Source organism: Piliocolobus tephrosceles, chromosome 7, assembly GCF_002776525.5.
Source record: "Piliocolobus tephrosceles isolate RC106 chromosome 7, ASM277652v3, whole genome shotgun sequence".
Lineage (NCBI taxonomy): Eukaryota > Metazoa > Chordata > Mammalia > Primates > Cercopithecidae > Piliocolobus > Piliocolobus tephrosceles.
The window spans coordinates 144,914,871-144,936,120 of NC_045440.1; the positions used below are offsets into that span (position 1 = coordinate 144,914,871).

The window sequence follows — 21,250 nt, forward strand, 5'->3', positions numbered from 1 at the left end:
GAGGGTAGATCATGAGGTCAAGAGATTGAGATCATCCTGGCCAACATAGTGAAACCCCATTTCTACTAAAAAAAAAAAAAAAATTCCAAAAATTAGCTGGGCGTAGTGGTGTGTGCCTGTAGTCCTAGCTACTTGGGAGGCTGAGGCAGGGGAATCACTTGAACCCAGGAAGCAGAGGTTGCAGTGAGCTGAGATTGTACCACTGCAGCCTGGCATGTGCCTCCAGCAACAGAGCGTGACAGGTACAAAAAAAAAAAAAAGAAAAAAAAAAAGAAAAAGATTTTTGAGTCTATTTTCATAAAATATATTGGTCTTTAGTTTTCTTTCTTTTTTTGTAATGACTTTGGGTTGTGTAGCCCTCATAAAATGATTTAGGAAGTTATTCCTTCCTCCTCTATTCTCTTGAAAAAATTTGTGTAGAATTAGTACTATTTCTTTTCTAACTTTTTGATAGAATTCACAGTGAAGTGTCTGGGCTTGAAGTTTTCTTAGTGAGAATGTTTTAAATTATGATTTCAATTTCTTTAATAGATATAGGACTATTCATTTTTTGTTTCTTCTCATTTCAGCTTGGTAACATGTGTTTTTAAGAGAATTTGTCTATTCAATCTAAATTATCTAATTTATTGAATATTTCATTATAATTTTTAAAGTCTGAAGGATTTGTCATGTTGTTCCTTATTCCTTTCTGAAATTGGTATTTTGTGTTTTCTCTCTTTTTGATCAGTCTAGTGAGGGGTTTATCAATTTATTTATTTATTTATCATTTTTTAAATAGAGATTGGTCTTGCTCTGTTGCCCAGGCTGGAGTGCAGTGGTTTGATCCTAGCTCACTGCAGCCTTGAACTCCTGGGCTCAAGCGATCTTTCTGCCTTTAGCCTCATGAGTAGCTGGACTACAGGTGTAAGCTACTATGCCTGGATAATTTTTAGAAGTTTTTTTTTTTTTTTTTTTAATCTCATATTCAACCCCAATATAAGTTTTTTAGAGACAGGGTCTTACTACGTTGTTCAGGTTGGTCTTGAGCTCCTGGCCTCAAGCAGTCCATCTGCCTCAGCCTCCAGAGTAGCTGGCATTATAGGCGTAAGCCATGGCATCTGGCTCAATGTATTGATATTTTTGTTCCAGTCATTCTCTGTTGTTTGTCTCTTTTTGTTTCTTTGATTTCTGCTCTAGCTTTTGTTATTCCTTCCTTCTACTTACTCTGAGTTTATTATCTGCTCATTTTTTGGCTAGCTTCTTAAAATGGAGGCTTAGATAATTGATTTTATACCTTCTTTTCTAATATAGGCATTAAAATATAAATTTCTTTCTAAGTATTGCTTTTTATCGCATCCCACTGATTTTCATCTGATTTTCATATGTTGTGTTTCATTATCATTTGGTTCAAAATAGTTTCTAACTTTCTTTATGATTTCTTCTTTGACTGATGGGTTATTTAGAAATGTGTTGTTTAATTTCCAAGGATTTGAAGTTTCTCCAGATATATTTCATATTGAACACTAATTTATATTTTGGTCAGAGAATGTACTCTGATTTCAGCCATTTTAAATTTGTTGGAACTTGATATATGGCTCGGCATATGGTCTATCGTGGTGATTTTTTAAAAAATTTAATATTTTTAATTTTTGTAAGTATATAGTACATATATAAATTTATGGGGTATATGGGATATTTTACTACAGGCATGCAATGTACAATAATCACATCAGGGTAAATGAGGTATCCGTCACTTCAAGCGTTTATCCTTTGTGTTACAAACAATCCAATTATACTCTTTTATTTTATTTTATTATTTTTTAAGATGGAGTCTCACTCTGTTGCCCAGGCTGGAGTGCAATGGCACGATCTTGGCTCATTGCAACCTCCACCTCCTGGGTCAGGCTGTTCTCTGCCTCAGCTTCTTGAGTAGCTGGGACTACAGGTACATGTCACCACGCCTGGCTAATTTTTGTATTTTTTAGTAGAGACAGAGTTTCCTCATGTTGGACAGGCTGGCCTTGAACTCCTGACCTCAGGTGATCCGCCGGCCTCAGTCTCCCAAAGTGCTGGGATTACAGGCATGAGCCAATGTGCTCGGCCCTCTTTTACTTTATTTTAAGGTGGAGTCCCGCTCTGTTGCCCAGGCTGGAGTGCAGTGGCATGATCTTGACTCACTGTAACCTCTGCTTCCCATTTTCAAGTGATTCTCCCACATCAGCCTCCCAAGTAGCTGGGATTACAGGCGTGTCCTAGAACCCTGGACTAGTTTTTGTATTTTTAGTAGAGATGGGGTTTCCCCGTATTGGCCAGGCTGGTCTCGAACTCCTGACCTCAAGTGATCTGCTCATCTCGGCCTCCCAAAGTGCTGGGATTACAGGGGTGAGCCACCACACCCAGCCTCTTTCAGTTATTTTAAAATCTACAATTAAATAATGGACTATAGTCACCCGTTTGTGCTAGCAAATAGTAGATCTTATTCATTCTTCCTATTTTTTATACCCATTAACCATCCCCAGTTCCCCCACATCCCCTGGCGAATATTTTGTTTGCACTTTATTAGATGAATTTGGTTAGTGTATTGTTCAAGTTTTCTCTATCCTCGGTAATTTTTTGTCTTCTTGTTCTATTAATTGCTTGTGTTGCTGCTGGTGCTACTTCTACTGGGTACCGCTCCATTCCAACTATTCTCCTGCCACCACCGCTGCTGCTCCTGTCACTATCACTATAACTCTTACCATAGAACAATAATGACATTAGTGAGGGCTTCCTGCGTCACTGGCACGGTGCCCGACACTTTACACGGATTACCTCATATACTTGTCATACCCACCATTTGAGTGAAGTGCTTGGATTCCCATTTGACAGATGAGAAAACTAAGGTACTGAGAGGTGAAGCAGGTCCCCCCAGGTCACAGACTGGTGATTGGTTGAATATGGACTTGGATCCAGGGGGCGGGAGTCTCATGTCCCTTCCCTCAGCCATGTCAGCCCCTCACTCACTAGGGTGTGTGTTTAGGGATGGGCCTGCACAGACTGTTTCTTGGCTGGGGCTCCCTCCGTCCACCCCAACCTGCTTCCTTCTTTTCAGGTCCACAGCTCTGGCCCAGTGTGTTGGGTATGTGCTCTGAGTCAGGCATGTGGAGACTGAGGTTTGAATCCTGATGCCTCAGTGACTGGCCCAGTGACTGTGGTCCCCTCCCCAGTCCCAGTGCCACAGTGACCAGCCCTGTGACTGCGGTCCCCTCCCCAGTCCCAGTGCCACAGTGATCAGCCCTGTGACTGCAGTCCCCTCCCCAGTCCCAGTGCCGCAGTGACCGGCCCTGTGACTGCCGTCCCCTCCCCAATCCCAGTGCCGCAGTGACCAGCCCTGTGACTGCAGTCCCCTCCCTTTTCCAGACTTGTGTGCCCATCTGCAGAGTAGAGGTCCTCCCTCCCTACCTCTCTTCTCCCTCTTGTTCCACCATCTTCCTCCCTCCCCTTCCAAGCCCTCTTCTTGCCTTCCCGTCCTTCTTTCCCCTCCCTCTCATTCCTCCCTCCTTCCTCCCATCTTCCCTGTCTCCCTACTACCCCTTCTCCCTCCCTTCCCTCCCTTCCTCTCTCCCTTTGCCTTCCCTTCCTCCTCCCTCCTCCCACCTACCCTCCTCCCAGGCACCCGTCCTGCTGCCTCCCCCTGTTGCCCCACAGAAGGCCTGGTGACTGGGAGCTGGGCTGCCTCCTTACCTGGATCAGTTGCTCTTCCCAGCAGGCCTTGTCTTCCTGGCTGAAGAGCTCCTCTGTGGGAGGAGGGATGGGTCATAGGACCCTGTCTAACAACCGTCTCCTCCCGCCTTTAGCACTGGCCCTGGCTGAGGCTGCTGGCCTCTGCCCACCCTAGCTCTGTGGGGCGTGGGAGCTGGAGGGACGTGAGCCAGGCTTGGCTCTGGGTTCAGAGAGCTGGGGTGGGCTTGCAGCCCCGCTGCCCTTACTGTGTGTCCTCAGGCGGGCTGGGCTCCCTCTCTGGGCCTCGGGCTCACTCATGGTGAATGGAGGGGCACTACCAAGCATGGCCCCTCAAGAGTGGGAAAATAAGTCTCTGGGAGGGAGGCATTGTGAGAGTGGAGAGCTTTTCAGGAACTTTGGAACTTACCCCAGAGGGAGAGGCTGCTTTGGGGAGGGATCTGGTGGCCTCAGCAGTACCCCCAGGGTGCAGAGGGACCTCTACCCAGCCTGCTAATCCTGGCGTGGGGGGTGTAGGGCCAAGCCAAGCAGGGTCCTGCTTCACCCCAGGTCTTAGGGTCCAAACACCCCTGCTGGGCCTGGGCCTCCCTGCAGGTCACAGGCCCTGCCACACCCCAACCCCACCCCTCACTGTGGCTGCCGACCAACTCTTTCTGAAAGCCCTTGGCAGAGGGAGCGTCCCTCCTCACCTTCCTACGCATCCCTCTAGATGTGGCCTGTACTGGCTGCCTCCTCCAGGAAGCCCTCCTTGATGGCCCCAGGGCAGCTGGTCCCTCTCCTCTCTGGGCTCTCCCAGCTGCCCTCAAGGCAGCCCTGCATCTCCCCGTGGGAAGCGCAGCAGCATATGGTTGTGAATGAATGAGTGAATGAATGAAGGCTGGCCCTTGCCTCTGTGTGGCTGGGAGCCTGGCATTAGGTAGGTGCTCAGTCAGCGTTCGCTATTTTGTGTCAGCAGCTCCCTGAACATCCTTCCTCTGGGGTCCTCAGAGGCCACACTGTCCGGGCCAGCCCTTCCCACAGCTTGGAGGCAGCGGCTATGGTGGACGCAAGGCCCAGACACTACAGGCTATGACAGGCTGGGAGTGGCCCTAGCCGGCCATGCTGCTTCTCTGAGCTCCATCTCTTCATCTGCCCGGGGAGGAGGGCCCACCTGCCTTTTGTGACCAAGGGAGGAGACAGATGCAGCAGCTGGCGGTGGAGTTGCTCGGCCATGTGCCAGCCTCACACCTGTCCTGGGCCACCTCCCGGGACCTCCTCTGTCATCCTGGCTCCGCCCAGGTCCAGCTGTTGCAATACTGACAGCAGGAGTGGGTGAGCCATCAGAGGGGCTGACATGGCTGGGCCTGCTGTTGCTCTTTCCAGGGAGGTCTTGAGCATGGCCTGGGCCCTCTGAGGGCTGGTGGGCAATGGGGGTCCTCGGGGCAGCAGCCTGTTGCTGCCAGGCACTAAGCTACCTCGCGGTGCACAAGTGACCTGCAGCCCCTGTGCCCTGCCCACATGGGGTCTCAAAGCCACCTCTTGAATCACTCTCCATGACCCACCCCACTCTGTCCGCAACCTCGCGCCCAACATACCACTGGAGGACAGGACGCCCATCACATAGAGGAGGCTGCGGTGTGGGAAGATGCCCGTCAGGAACTCCGTCTCCAGATGCTGTGCCACCGCCCGCCACGAGTGCCTGCAGATGGCCACCAGCACGTTGCTGGCCGCGTCCTGGTATGTGTCTTCCAGCTCCTGGGGTGGGGCGGGAGCAGGCAGGGCGGGAGGTAGAGTAAGAGCGGCTTGTTCTGAGACCTCGCTTCTTCACATGCCAGGGCTGGTTTGAGGGAGAAGGACAGCTGCCACAATCCATGTTTCCTTTTTTTTTTCTTTTTTTTTTTGAGAAGGAGTCTTGCTCTGTTGTCCAGGCTGGAGTGCAGTGACCAGATCTCGGCTCACTGCAAGTTCCACCTCCTGGGTTTATGCCATTCTCCTGGCTCAGCCTCCCGAGTAGCTGGGACTACAGGTGCCCACCACGTCACCCCACTAGTTTTTTGTATTTTTTAGTAGACTCGGGGGTTTCACCATGTTAGCCAGGATGGTCTCGATCTCCTGACCTCGTGATCCGCCTGTCTTGGCTTCCCAAAGTGCTGGGATTACAGGCTTGAGCCACCGCGCTTGGCCACACAGCCCATGTTTCTTTTAGTAGAAAACTGAGGCTGAGGGAGCCTGAGGCCTTCCTGGTCTGTGTCCATTTCCAGAGCACCTCCTCCTCTTCCTCCCGGCCTCTGAGCCCTTGCTCATGCTGTGTGCCTGCCTGCACCTCCACTCCCACTTAGAGCCCACTGCACGGCCTGGGTTCAGGGTACCCATCCTGAAACCTCCAGCCCACATCACCTCTCTGGAGCTGCTGGTGGCTCAGGACGTCACATCCTTTAATTCTTTCACCATGAATTCAGAACCAGAGGCTACGTTCCTGTCCAGGGGAGCCAGGGAGTCAGCTGCTCAAGGGCAGAGCAATGTTGACTGGGTCCCTGGCTTCCCTGACCCGGGCCAAGCCCCCACTGTCCAGTGGAGGGGCATCTTCAGCAGGAAGGAACTACATGGGTCCCGGAGTCCGGCTCTGTGTGGTCATACCTGGGACCTTTCTCCCTTTACATCTTGCTGCAATTTTGACGTCTACTCTTTTCTCTGTCTTCACAGGAGCCATAAGGCAGCTTCTGTGGCTCTGAGGCAGGTGAAGAGGAGGCCTGCCTACACTTGGGGGCATCTGAAAGTGGGGGTGTCTGAGCCCTGCCATGCAGCTTGAATCACCGCACGAAAAGGATATATCATTTATATATTATGCTAAGTATGGTTATGGGGGCTTCTTGTGAAGATGGTGATTGAATCTGATTTTGCTCTTTCTAAAAACCTACCTCAGTTAACACTACCTTTAGGAGATTTTTTTAAAAGGGATAATAGTAACCACACTATGGAAGCAGGAAGCAGGTAGGTGAGGGGACTGAAGACCATGTATAGGCTAGTGGAGCAGAGGCCAAGGCCAGCTCACCCCCATGGCACCTTCGCCCACTATTTGAAGTTGGGGGGGTCTCTTGTCTCCCAACCTCTGGAACTGGAGTGGCAGTGGAGGGGGCTGAAACTAAAGGTGACATAGTTTTAGAAGTAGTTGAGTCCCTCGATGTACCTCCCACACTCTGCACACGTCGGGGGAGCCGGCCCTCTCATACCCCAGCAAGAGTCTGGGGTCTTACTCTCTGGAGGGGGCAGATGAGTGTCTCCGTCCAGGGGCTGCCAGGCCCATAAGCTCCAGGAATACTCACTTCTCAGGCCGGGCCTGGCATGGACTGCCATGGGATGGGACCCTGATCTCTAGGCAGGGCCCCTGGGTAAGTGTCTCCCTGGGAATCCTCAGAGCACAGAAGGGAAGACAGAGAGACACTGACGTAACTGGGTGAGGGTGGTGGCAGTGGGCTCACCTGGTCACTCTGTGGTGGAACCAAGGGCTCAGGTAGCCAGATGGAAAGGATACGTGACCACAAAAGCTGGTGACTAATTCTGGACCCAGAGCAAGTTCCACTCCTGCAGAATGGGCAGGGCAAAGACTCCACGAGCCCGAACTCCGCAGCAGACAGCAGGTGGCACGTGAAGGATCACGGTTCAGAGTGACCCTGGATCCTCAACAGCCATGAGGGCCAGAGGACAATGGACAGCGGTTGCCAACCCACAGTCCAGTGTGAAATCGAATCCAGAGATTTCTGGAAATGCACAGGCTCAGAATCTTACTTCCCTGAAGCCCTTGCCCAAGAAGCCGCCTCCAAGAAGCCTACGTCTGTGTCTGGTTTCAGAGACTAAATCGGGAAAGGGGAGACAGGGTGCAGGAAACACAGCCCCCCACCGGGGCAGGGCATCAGGAGTGTGGGGCCAGGCTGGTCCCTGCTGACCCCAGGCTCCATGCTGGGCTGGAAGATTGCCTGAGTTTGGCTGGTCCTGACCTAGGTGACAGTGCCTGACGCCCCTCTGTGTCCCAGGTGGTGGGTAGGACCCTCAGAAGTGTCCACTTACTCAGGGGGGTTGGAGCGGGGCTGCGGTGTGTTCAGAAGCAGAAATGTAGACCAGTCCTGGCCTCATTCGTGCCAGACTCTGTGCGGGGGCCCCTCCTCATGAAGCCCCAGGCGGGTCTTGCCCACCCTCAGAGAGGCTGAGGCCGGACCACAGCCCTGAGAGTGTCCCGAAGCCCTCGCCTCCCTGGAGGCGCTGCTCCCCAACCCCAGCTCCCTGTAAACTGCAGCGATGCCTGGTAGACTTCGCAACGGTGAGTGTGACAAACACACGCTTAGGATTCCAAAAGAAAAAGAAATGAGGTGGAAAAAAGGACTAAGTGGACATGGCCCTTGCTCCCCGTTTTTCTGTCTCTCACACCTAGGGTGGCCTCATTCTCTTCTCTGGGGGAGCACACGGGCATGTCCCACCTGCCACCCACCAGCTGGGCTGTGACTGCAGGCCAGTCCCTAAGCCTCTCCATGGGTAAATGGGGCCACAAACCCCTGTGTGGAGGGTGCATTGGCCACGCTTGTAGGCCCTGCGCTGGCTGTTTGATGTCTGTTATTCCTAATAACCTCTCCTTGAGTTTGCTGAATCGTAGGGCCAGGTGAGTAGCCGGAGCTGCTTACATCTTTTGGGGAGCATGGATGTCCCATTACGGTGCCCCCGACCTGCCAGTGTCCCTGTAGCTCCTAGGGGACGTCTCTACTTCGTTACTTCCTGCCACCATGGCCCTGAAGGCATGTTCAGATGGTCCCTCATCTGCTTCCTGACCCTGTGTGGGACCTGTGTGGCCCTGTGGGGTGTGCTGTGCTGTGCCTCTCGCTTTGGGAGGAGCTTTGAGTATTAAAGAACTTTCAGTGGCCTTTGCCTCCTGCACGATCACATGAACTAAGACTGGGCACCACACGGAGGGTAAATGGTGTCTACTCCTGCATCGTGGGGCACCCTGGTGTGTGTGTGTATTAAGGTGTCCCCTGGGGCTGCTCTGGCCTAGTCAGTCTAAGCCACCTTGGAGTGGAGACTTGGCCAGGGCCAGCTCTTGGACTGCAAGCTGCGGGTGGGGTGGGGTGGGGTGGGTGGGGGTAGTTCAGGTCCAGATCCCCAAGTCTCCATTGAGCAGAACCCAGGAGGTAGAGGCCAAGGGCAGAGTTACAGCCTGTAGGCTGGGTTAGACTTGCAGCAGGCCTTCCAGAGGCTGGGCTGCAGGCAGCTGCCATGCAATGGTGAGGAAGGTGGTGCAGAGGGGAACCATAGCCTGCTGCAGGGAGAGACCTCCTTGGGGGAGAGGGCCCCCCCACTTATGGGCCCCTTGGCGTCAGACAAACAGTGCTCTCTTGAGCCTCACCTTCCTGACATGGGAAAGTGAGATGGAAAAGTGTGATTGTCCCGCTGAAGGGCTGGGGGTGAGAACGCGAGTCACTGGATGGAAATGGCTTCACAAGGCTGGGCACGCCTAGCCTCGCTCGGGCCCCTGGGGCAGCCCGAGCTGGCATTCCCAGAACTCGTGGGGGGTTGGCCCACTTGCTGGGGGAGGGGAGGCCCACCGTGGCCTTGGTCATGTTCTCCAGGGCGAGCTGCATGAAGGTTTTCTCCCAGGTCTCCTCCAGGACGTCACTGGCCCCGATGACCATCTCCAGGGTCTGGAACAGCCGGAACTTGTGCCTGCTGGAGATCTGCAGATGGCAGAGCAATGGTGGCTTGGGGACAGAACAGGTCAGATCATGTGGGAGATGTGGGCAGGGGCGTGGACAGGGAGGGGTGTGAAAGGAGCCATTTATCTCTGCCACTTCATGGTTCTATGACTCCGGGCAAATCCCTTGGCCTCCCTATGCCTTAGTTTCTCCACCTGTGAGGGTCAGGATCACCATCTCATGAGCGCATTCCGAGGGCGGTCAATGCATGCGGGTCCAGTGTTTCTCCCTCCCCACTCGGCCCATTTGACATGTAAGGAAATTGAGACTTGCCCCAAGTCATGTAGCTGTTTTAGGCAGGCTCCGGGGTTTCAGCCCACCTTGGGGTCCCACCCTCCCGCTCTGCGCCCTGTGCCTGCCCCAGTGGCCCAAGCTGTCCCCACCTCTGGGTTGTCTATGAAGTAGTCGTGGATGGTTTCCATCACCAGCTTGGGGGAGCCATGAGCCATGTTCTTGATCTTCTTGATGATGTACTTCAAGTGGAAGAGGTCAGCACTGTTCATGTCCTGCAGCATCTTGAGGCAGATGGCTAAGGTTGGCAAGAAGGCACGTGTGAGCAGGCTGTGGGTAGCTCACACTGGCAGCCAGGCTGGGTGGGCAGGAGGTGGGTCTGGGGATGGAAGGAGCACTCTGAAAATGAGAACTGGGGAATGGATGCATCAGAAGGCCAGGACCTCCTGACTGTCCAAATGGACTTTCTGGGGTTCAACAGAGGTAAGGAGCAGGAGTGCAGGTGCGTGAGCATATCCTCACTCACGATTCATATTCCCATCTGCCCATCATCCACTCATCCACCTGTCCATCCAGCCATCTGTCCATCCACCCACATGTTCCATCTGTCCATCCTTCCATCTACTAACCCACCTGCTCATCTATCTTTCCATTCATCTACCTGCCCATCCACCCAACATTCAGCTATTCATAAATGTATTCACCCACCCAACCAGTCATGAGTTCATCCCTCCATCCTCCCATCCATCCTATCCTCTCACCACCTGTCCAGTCATCCAGCATTCAATGGTGTTTGAATAAGGGAGGGGCCAGGCCTGGACTGCGGTTCTGAGGTGTGAAAGGGAATGGGAGGATAGCGGAGGTGGGGTATAGGGTGAACTGGGGCATTATTTAGGCTTTGGATGGTGCTTCAGGAGGCATGAAGAGGCCAAGTCACGCGTGCAGGGTTCTCTGCTGAAAGCTTCACTATATCTACACCACTTGATACCCTCAAGGTCCTGGAGCAGAGACTCCCTCTGGTCGTCACCCTCAGGACTGCTGTTGGTGGAGGGACATGGGATCTACAGGAGCCTGACCCCATCTGGGCCGACCCGCCCCTGCCTGTCTGAGCCCAGGGCTGGCAGTCACCTGCACTGTAGGTCTCCGCCATGAGCATCCCGTGCTCCTGTGGCATCAGTGTGGCCTGGCTGCTCTGCGACTTGTGAAGCAGGATGGTGGTGGGGGGTGACCATCTGTCCCTGCAGGCAGAGTCCTGGGGTGCCATCACGTAAGATGAGTCCTTCGTGGATGTGGAGACAGGGAGGGAGATTCTGAAATGGAGGAGGGACCCTGGGTGTCAGTATCTGAATGTGTGTGTGTATTTCTGCGTTAGTACAGGGGGTGCTGAGCGCAGCATTGGCTTCCATCGGGCTCAGCTACATCTTTCCATGTGTTTGTCTTTCCATTCAATGGACTGGCTGGGCCCTGGGAGGAGGGCAGGAGTCTCGAGGCCTCAGGGGCACTGTTGAGTAGGTAGCATCACCTGTAGGCCTGGTGGGGCCTGGCCTCCCAGCAAGTATCAGGTTCTGAGGTTGGGTTCGAGACAGACATGGCTGGTGGGATGTTGCAGGGTTCACGGTATGGCATCTCTAGCTCAGGCTCTTGAGAGAGCCAATCTCATTCTGACCACAAGTGAGACTTCTCCCGTCACCCAGACATCACTGGTGAAGTCCCCGAGGGGAGCAGGGGAGCTGCAGGAGCAGTGAGAACAGAGCAAGGGAGGATGCAGGGGCCTCCAAGGAAGGCCTCCTCTCCTTCCTCCAAGCTGGCCTCTGCCTTCTCCTCTTCTCCGTCCTCCAAGCTGGCCTCTGCCTTCTCCTCCTCTCCTTCCTCTTCTCTTGCAAACGCGGGGAAAGCACTATCTCAGGCTGTGTTAGTGGCCGTAAGGGGCCAAAAGAGACCATGTCCTTCCATTCAGGGATGCTGCCCAAGCCTGGTCCCCCATCACAGCTCCTGCCCGTGGGCTCCTGGGGCAGGAGCAGGCTCCTGCTCCACCCACTTCCTGACCTTATTCATTTGTTCACTCTCAGTACCCACTTCCCAGGTGCCTGCCATGGGTGGGACATGTTCTAGGCTCCTGAGATGCATCAATGAATGAGATAAAGTCAGCAAATCAAATCAGTGAATTCTGTGGTATATGAGAAGACAGTTCGTCTCTCAATATTTTACCCATTCATTTGTCCTACCATGGGAGGGATGCATGTCAGATCATGCCACTCAAAATCCACCCATATGCCTCCCATTTCACTCAGAGTAAAACCCAAGGTCCTGAAAATGACATATAAGACACTGATGCTTCCATCCATGAGGGTATAACAAGGACCAGCTTCACCCTCCTGTCTTAAACAACTCAAAAATTGGAAAAATATACAAAACCATGATTATCAGACATCAGACAACAGCAGCACAGGACGAAGATCCCTGAAAATGGAAAACCGGTAAGGTGAGCCCAGCGTGGCCACAGCCAGCTGCCTGGGAAGTTTCTAGTTTGCAGTGCGGGGAGGGGAGCCCAGGGAAGCCCAGTACTCTCTGAGTTGAGGAAGTGGACATGAAAGTCTGGGGGAGCCAAAGTGGCTGGAGTTTGCTGGAAAGAGTCACAGGAGAGAGCTGCACAAGGAGGAGATAGAGTTCTGGCGCTTTGCAGGGTATCCTCTGCATTCCCTGTCTTCATCTGAGCTCAATACATTTGGGAAAAGAACCACAAAGCTCCAAAAGGAGTAGAGGGAACAATCTTTGGAACTCACACAGGGCTAGGAAGAGTTCCTTTTCTCATCAGCAAGAGTGGAAAACCTGGTAATTCACAGGGCATTAGGTAGAGTGTTAATGGTATGAAATGTCTAGCATCCAATCAAAAATTTGCTAGGCGTGTAAAGAAACGAACAACAACAACAAACAAAACAAAAAAAAAAAAAAAAAAGAAAAAGAAAAAGATCCCTAATGAGGAGAAAAATCAATTAATTTAAACAAACACAGAAATGATATAATTAGTAGACAAGGACATTAAAACAGTTATAAGGTTGGTGCAAAAGTAATTGTGATTTTTGCCATTACTGTTAATAATATATTTCTCATGTTCAGCATGGTAGAGCAAAACATAAGCATGGTAAGGAGAGACATGGGAAATATAAAACAATGAAGAATACATTTCATATTATGAATACACTAGTTTAGCAGGAGATTAGACAATGTAGAAGCAAAGATGAGTGAACCTGGAGACACAGCAATAGAAACTATCCAAAAATGAAACATATAGAGAAAAAAGACTGGAAAAAATAAAACAGAGCATTAGTGAGATATGGGACAGCATCACATGGCATTTTGTATGTGGAATTTGCATCCCCACAGGAGAAGGAAAGGGAAAGAAAACATATTTGAGGAAATAATACCTGAACATTTTACAAATTTGATGAAAATTATAAATCCACAGATCCAGGAAATTCAACGAATTCCAAGCAAAAGAAATACAAAGAAAACTACATGAAGACACATTGAAATAATATTGCCCAAAACCAATTATAAGAGCAAATCTTAAAAACAGCCATAGAAAAAAGACACATGAAAGGAATGAAAAATGAGAGCACAGTTCTTGTTGAAATCAGTGCAAGCCAAGAGATAGTAGCGCAACAATTTAAAGCCCTGAAAGAAAAAACAAAACGAAACAACAACCTGCCAAGCTGGAATTCCATACCTAGAGAAAATATCTTCAGAAATGGAAGGTGATATAAAAACACTTTTCATGTACACAAAAACCAGAAGAAGTTATCATCAGGAGTCCTGCACTACAAAACATGTTTGAGAAAGTCTTCCAGACAGAAGGAAAACGGCAACAGATGGAAATAGAAAACTACGCAAAAGAATAACAAGCACTGGAAATGGGAAAAATGTAGGTAAATAGAATTTATTTATTTATTTTATTTTGTTTTGTTTTATTTATTTATTTTTTGAGACGGAGTCTCGCTCTGTCGCCCAGGCTGGAGTGCAGTGGCGCAATCTCGGCTCACTGCAAGCTCCGCCTCCCTGGTTGGTGCCATTCTCCTGCCTCAGCCTCCCGAGTAGCTGGGACTACAGGCGCCCACCACCTCACCTGTCTAGTTTTTTGTATTTTTAGTAGAGACGGGGTTTCACCGTGGTCTCGATTTCCTGACCTTGTGATCCACCTGCCTCGGCCTCCCAAAGTGCAGGGATTACAGGCGTGAGCCACCACGCCTGGCCAATGTTTTTATTTTTAAAATTTAAAGTAAAACTAATAGTGCATTGTGGGTTTATAACAAATATAGAAGTAAAATATATAACAATAATAGCACAAAAGCCAGGAGGGGGAAATGAAAACAAAATGTTGGAAGATGCTTATACTTTAATTTTACTTGAAGGTATAATTTCACTTGAAGGTAGACTGAGATAAGTTAACATGTATACTGGAAACCCAAAAGCAATGACTAAATAATAAAACGACACAAAACAAAATATGTGTGGCTAGCAAGTCCACAAAGCAGAGAAAGTGGAGTCATAAAAAATACCCAATGCAAATAAAGGCAGAAGAAGAGAAAAAAATTGTACAAAAAGAGACGAGACAAAGAGAAAACAAATTGCAAGATGGTAGACTAAAACCAAATCATATCAATAGTCGTATTAAATATAAATGATTAAAGCACCACAATCAAACAGCAGAGATTGTCAAATTGAATAGAAAAGCAAGAGCCAAGTGTACACTGCCTATACAAAATCCACTTGAAATATAGTAGATACCAATCAATCAAAAGTAAAAGGATGGAAAATGATATATCATGCTAACACAAATATAAAAAAAATTTTTGGTTATATTAATATCAGGCAAAGTATATTTTAGAGTAAATAACAGGGATAAAGAGAATCAGTTCACTAATCAAGGAGATATAAAAATCTTAAATGTTCATGCATCTAGTCACAGAACTTCAAAACACATAAAGCAAAGAAGTTAGAGCTAGAAGAAAAAACAGACAAGTCCACAATCTTAGTTGAAAATTTCAATACCCATCTATAGATAACTGATAAAATAAGTCGACAGGTAATCAGTAAGAATATAAAAGGCTCAAACAATTATTAACCAACATAATTGAATTCACATTTATGGAACTCTAACCACAAAAGAATAAACTTTATTTTCAAATACACATGGTACATTGACCAAGGCAGACTATATTCTGTGCCATAAAAAGTCTTAGCAAATTGGAAAAGATTCAGATCCAACAAAACATGATATCTGACCACATGAAATTAAATTGGAAATCAATAACAGAAAGATAGGTGGAAAATACCTAAGTATTGGGAAACTAAACAACATACTTTTAAGTAATCCATAGGTAAAGAAGAAATAAACGGTAATGAGAGTAAAAAGTATCTTGAACAAAACAGAAGTGAAAACACAGCATATCAAAATCCCTGGGGTGCAGCATTAAAACACCTGTATTAGAAAAGAATGAAGGTCTGAAATCAGCTTGTAACTGAATAAATTAGGAAAAAACCCAGCATATTAAACTCAAGAAAAAGTGTAGAGCAAAAATTAATGAAATAGAAAATAACAAAAAATAGAGAAAAATCAATGAAACCAGTAGGTGATTTTTTTTGAAAAGATGAAAACATTGATAAACCACTAGCAGGATTTATTAGGGCAAAAAAGTGAAAACACAGATTATTAACATCAATAAGAGTGGATACATCATTACAGGTTCTATAGACATTAAAAGTATAATGAAGGGATATTCTGAATAACTTTGTGCCAATAAACTTAGTGACATAGATGAAATGGACTCATTTCTTAGAGTCACAAAATACCAATGCTTACTCAAGAATTAAATAACAAGAATAACCCTATATTATGAAAATTGAATGTGTAGTTGAAAACTTTCCCACAAAGAAAATTTTAGGCTCTGTTGGCTTCACTCTCGAATTCTATCAAGTGTTTCAGGAAGAAATAATACAAATACTACAAACTCTTCCACAAAATTGAAGAGAAGGGAACACTTCCCAACCTTTCCATGAGGCAAAACCTGACACCAAAACTAGATAAAGATATTGGAAATAAAGAAAACTACAGCCTAATATCTTCCATGAACAGACACAAACTTTCTTAACAAAACAATTCAAAGTATACAGAAAAGCTTATCCATCATCTCCTAGCGGGGCTTATCCTGGGAATATAAGGCTAGCTGAATATTTGAAAATCAGTCAATGTAATTCACTAGATTGACTGACTAAGGAAAGAAAATATAATGATCTCAATAGATGCAGAGAAACATTTGGTAAAACTAAACATCTATTCAAAAATAAACATAGGAATTAAGAACACTTCCTCAAGCTGATAAAGAGTATCTATAAAAATCCTACAGCTAATATCATACTTTCTGGTGAAAGGCTGAATATCTTTCCACATGACTGGGAATGAGGCAAGAAGTCTGCTCTTACTCCTCTCATTCAACATTAGACTGTGGACTTAATCGATGTAAGAAGTCAAGAAAAAGGAATAAAAGTCATACAGCCTAGAAAAGAAGAAGCAAACTATTTTTATTTGTAGAAGGCATTATTGTACAAGTGGAAAATTCCAAATCTACAGAAAAGCCTACTAGAACTAAAAAATAAGTTCAGCAAATTTACAAATTGTAAGGTCAATGAAAAGTATTCATATTTATGCATACTGGCAATGAACAATTGGAAACTGAAATAAAAAAGGTACCACGTACACTAGCACCAAAAATCATGAGTTATTTAGACATATTTAGACATAACAACAATTGCAAGGTCTATATACTGCAAACTACAAAATATTGATGAAATAAATCAAGAAGATGAATAGATATACCACTTTCATGGATTGGAAGACTCAATATTGTTGAGATGTTAATTTTTTTCTAACTTTATCTAAATATTCAATGCAATTTCAATAAAAACCCCAGCAGGAAATTTTTTTGGTAGTAACCAACAAGCTGTTTCTAAAATTCATATGGGAAGGTAAAGAAACTAGGATAGTCAAAATGATTTTGAAGAAGAACCAAATTGGAGGACCATTACCAATGTCAAGACTTATTGTAAAGCTATAGTAATCAAGGCAATGTAATATTGATAGAAGCACATAAATATAAATATGTGTAACAGAACGTGGATTCCAGAAAAAAGCCCATGCATATAAGGTCAATTGATTCTTTTTGTTTTGTTTTGTTTAGAGATAGGGTCTCACTCTGTTGCTCAGGCTGGAGTATAGTGTGTGGTCATAGCTCACTGCAGTCTTGAACTCCTGGGCTCAAGCAATTCTCCTGCCTCAGCCTCCTGAGTAGTTGGGACTACAGATGCATGCCACTGTGCCTGGCTTCAGCCGATTTTTGGTAAGGGTGCAAGAGCAACTCTATTAAAAAAGCATTCAACAGATGGTGCTGAAATAATTGGATAGACACATGCAAAAAATAACCCCTAATCCATTCCTCAAATCGTATGTAAAAATTTACTCAAAAAGATAAAAAAGACCCAAAAGTAAGACCTAAACTTCTAAAACTTTCAGAAGAAAATACAGGAGGAAATCTTTATGATCTTGGGTTAGACAAAGATTTCTTAGATGTGACACCAAAAGCACTATATAAAAGAAGAAATGATAAATTTGATTTCATAAAAATTAAAAACTTCTGCTTTTTGAAAGCTACGTGAAACTTGTTGGAATCAAAATGGAGTCACTGTTAAAACTCTGATAAATGGGGCTGGAGGAAGCCATAAAGGAATGGTTCTCATGCACAAATGCCTGACAGCAAGAACTATCACAAAAGACTCTGCAAAACCCACAACCTTGCACAAAGGCCAATTGCAACCTTACACATACACACAAATACTTCTGTGAGATTGTCTACCCAGAAAACTGTCTTTCCAACCTAGGACTCACCCCACCCTTGTTATTGACCCTTGTAGCCAAGACTTATTATTTCAGAACAACTTACGTAATCAATCATTTTAATTTTGCCTTTAAAAACTTACCCTTGCCCCAGCCTTGAATAGGCATGTGGTTTACTATGGCACACGTATTACTATTGTCATGCCTATTCCTGAATAAATATCATTTTCTTTTAGAGATCCCCTCTGTCTTTGTTTTATTTTTGTTTTCTAGAGAGAAAGCTGCCTAGGCTGGAGTGCAGTGGCACAGTCATAGCTCATTCATTGTAGCCTCGAACTCCTAGGCTTAAGAGATGCTGCTGCCTCAGCCTCCCAAGTAGCTAGGACTACAGTTGCAAGCCACCTTGTCTGCCTATTTTTTAAAATTTTTTTACTGTAGAGGCAGGGTCTCTGTATATTGCTCAGGCTGGTCTTGAACTCCTGGGCTGAAATGATCCTCCTGCTTCTGCCTGCCAAAGTGATGGGATTACAGGCATGAGCCACTGCACCTGGTCCCCCTCTCTTTTATTTAGATTAAGGGATATGCATTAAGAAATGAGCAGCTATAGACTTGGAGGCAGTATTTGCAAATCACATATCTGATAAGGGACTATCTCCAGAATATGGAAAAAACTCTCAAAACAAAACAAAGCAAAGCAGCCTAAGAAAACACAGGCAGGAGACTGGGACAAGGCTTCAGAGGAGGCAGACGGATGGCAAAGAAGCACCTGAAAAGCACTCACCATTCTTCACGAGGGAAACCAACTAGCACCACAGTGAACTATCACCACACATCTACTAAAACAGCTAAAATCAGAGACATTGGAAATACCAAGTGCTGGTGAGGTTGCGGAATAGCTCTGGGCTTCCATGCATTGCTGGTGGGAATGCACAGTGCCATAGCCCTCTTAGAAGGTAGCCTGGTATTTGCTAATAAAGTCAATGTACACTTACCAAACAGCTCAGCTACCCACTCCTAGGCATTCACTCAAGCGAAACGACTACTGACTAAAATATATACACAAACATTTATACTGGCTTTATTTATGGTATCTCCACATGGAAATAATCCAAATGTCCTTCACCCTGGGAATGCATACACAAACCATGTCACATTCACAGTAAAGTTACTCAGCAACAAGAGAGGTGAATCACTGATAAACACGAAAACACGGATGCTCCAGGAGGGAAACCGGACTCCACAAGCTACATGTGGTGTCATTTCACTTTTGTGACATTCTGAAAAAGGTGAAACTACAGACAGAGAGCGGGTCAGTTGTTCCCAAGGACTGGGAGTTGGAGAGAGTTCACCTCCAAGGGACAGGAGGGAGTGTCTGGGAGGCGGAGCTGTCTGGGGGTCATGCACCCACTGCCATATTTTGTTTGTGATGGTGGGTCCATGACTATATACATTTATCAAAATTTGAGAGCTATAAGCTAAGTGAATTTTATCATCTGTAAACATACTGTAATTGAAAAGAAAAAAGACACATAAGAACAAAAGTGGTCTCTCTGCCCTTATTTCCTTCTGCTCTCCCTTGCCTATTCCACCGCGGTGGTGGGGCGCTCCCACCAGGGGGTGCACGTTTACCTCTGGACCTTCGCGTGGCCACTCTTTCTGTCTGGGAACACCCTTCCTCCAGATGGCTGCCTGGCTCAGTCCCTCACCTGATTTTAGTCTTTGCTCAATTGTCACCTTCTTGAAGAACTGATTTAAAATCCTCGCCCCACACTTCCTCCTCCCCATCCTCTCTTTTTTCCACGTCACTTTTCGCCCTGTAACATCATATCGTTTACTTTCCTGCTTCTGGTCTCACTGGCAGTCTCCCTACCTGGAAGGTAAGGCATGAGGACAGGGTCTTTATCTCTTTTGCTCACAGTAGTATCCCCGACACCTAGAACACCTGGTCCACGCAGCAGGCGCCTAGCAAATACTGGCGGAATGAATGGAGTGCTTCATAGCAGGGGATGTATCCAGAGCCACCACCGGTCCGGTCCTGACCTTGGACATGGCACTGACAGCCCTCCCACCTCTCCAGGATCCAGTCTGTCCCCTGCAATCATCACACCAGATCCAGCTTCCCAAATGCCTTCTGGTGGACCCTGTGAGGCTCTGCTTCCCTGGCCCCTCTGCCCAGAGCATGTCTCCTTCTCCTCCTTTCTTTCTGTCCCCTTGCCAGGGCTGTAGGAGGACACCCGCCAGTCTTCTCCATCCTGTAACTGCATCATAAGGTTGGGGTTGCCTGAGAAGCTGCATTTCTGCACATTTGAGCTTTGCAGTAGGAAGAGCTCCAGAGCCTGCGTCCTGGAGATCACATGTTCTGACATCTCTTGGCATCTCAGGGCCAGGGCAGCTCTGGGGAGGCCCTCAAACCCTGCCGTCTTGACCTTGAGAGGTCAACACACAGTGTACCCCTTCTGGAACCCGCCTCCTTCCTGTGGCCTCTCCAAAAACTAGCCAGTTCCCTCATCCTGGAAAGGGTGACCTTCCAGACAAACCTGGTTGGGGCCGACTCTGGGAGTGGGAGTGAGGATCCTATTGGAGCTAGAGCCCGGCTTCCCCCAGGCACAGCAGCAGTCACAGCACGGGCTGCAGGCACCAGCGAGGCCCGTACCTTGCCCCTCCAAACCCACATCGCAGCCCCTGTGGCTTCCAGAGTTAAATGTATTTTTAAAGATAGAAAAACGATGTGAACACACTATTAGCAAACATCTGCAGAGGAGCACTCTTGGCTTAGCAACAGAAGCTATGGCAGAGAAGAGAGGCCTGACAACATTCAAACCCGGACTGTGAGGGCTGGAAATGCCTGAGTTCACAGGCAGGTACCAAGACACTCCCAGAACATTCACCAGCGTGGATTGCAACTGGGAAGCCTACTCTGACCCCATGGCTTGGCTGTGGGCCCCAGCCCGGGTGGATAAGTGTCTGTACAGCAGAACCTGCTTTGGCTCCCCATAGAGGGGGCAGGTGGGGCTCTGGGCTGGGGGCCAGACAGCTCTGACTTGCCTGTCAGACACAGGAAGGTAGAGATGCCCTTTGTGTCTGTCCAGGTCCCTGGGACACTGGGGCACCCTTGGGACCCTGGAAGGCTGTGGAGGAACCTTCCTTTATTCATGTCCCTTAAATCTCTGCAGAAACACTGACTGTGGTATTATCTCCATTGTGCCGAATAGAAGCCGAGGCTCAGAGAAACAGGTGGACGGTCTGTTCATCCAGTCAACTGACCCATTCACACAGCCTGCAGGCACTGCTGGCGACACAGGCCACGGTCCCTCTGGCCCTCACAGGTGCAGGATATGTGGGCAAGGCCCTCACTCCAGTTGAAGCCTCCACCCTCCTAGCCTCCTCTCCTCCAACCTGATCCCCACTCCAACCCCCGCAGGCTGCTCCTGGGGGCAGGACCCTCCTTCCTCAGCACAGGGGCCCCTGGATGGTCTGCAGGGAGGCTCCCCTGACAGATAAGACTGAGTACTGGTGGGGGGTCACGGGGTCCCTGCTGGGGCTGAGCTGACCTGGAGTTTTGGGACACGGCTGACGACATTCTACCCGTCGGGGTGCGGCTATGTGGCCTTTCAGAACACTGCCTGTCCATGGTTGGGGTGCAGTGCAGACCCACAGGAACCCACCACTAGCTCTGGCCTCACGCCTGTGGGCTGGCCCTGTCTCTGGCACTGAC

General features: G+C 48.0%; 1 protein-coding gene across 1 annotated transcript in view; it reads right to left on the minus strand.

Annotated features, from left to right (window-relative positions):
* The window catches only part of LOC111553373 (maestro heat-like repeat family member 5), a 71,165-nt gene extending 49,918 nt beyond the window's left edge, over positions 1-21,247 (minus strand). Inside the window, exons 1-6 of the mRNA XM_026454567.1 lie at positions 21,087-21,247; positions 10,776-10,957; positions 9,800-9,945; positions 9,270-9,398; positions 5,274-5,433; positions 3,703-3,755 (exon numbers count right to left, since the gene is read on the minus strand). Of these exons, the coding sequence (XP_026310352.1) occupies positions 3,703-3,755; positions 5,274-5,433; positions 9,270-9,398; positions 9,800-9,945; positions 10,776-10,957; positions 21,087-21,166 (750 nt within the window). The 5' untranslated portion in view covers positions 21,167-21,247. The remainder of the gene's footprint in view (positions 1-3,702; positions 3,756-5,273; positions 5,434-9,269; positions 9,399-9,799; positions 9,946-10,775; positions 10,958-21,086) is intronic.
* Between the last annotated feature and the right edge of the window lie 3 nt (positions 21,248-21,250).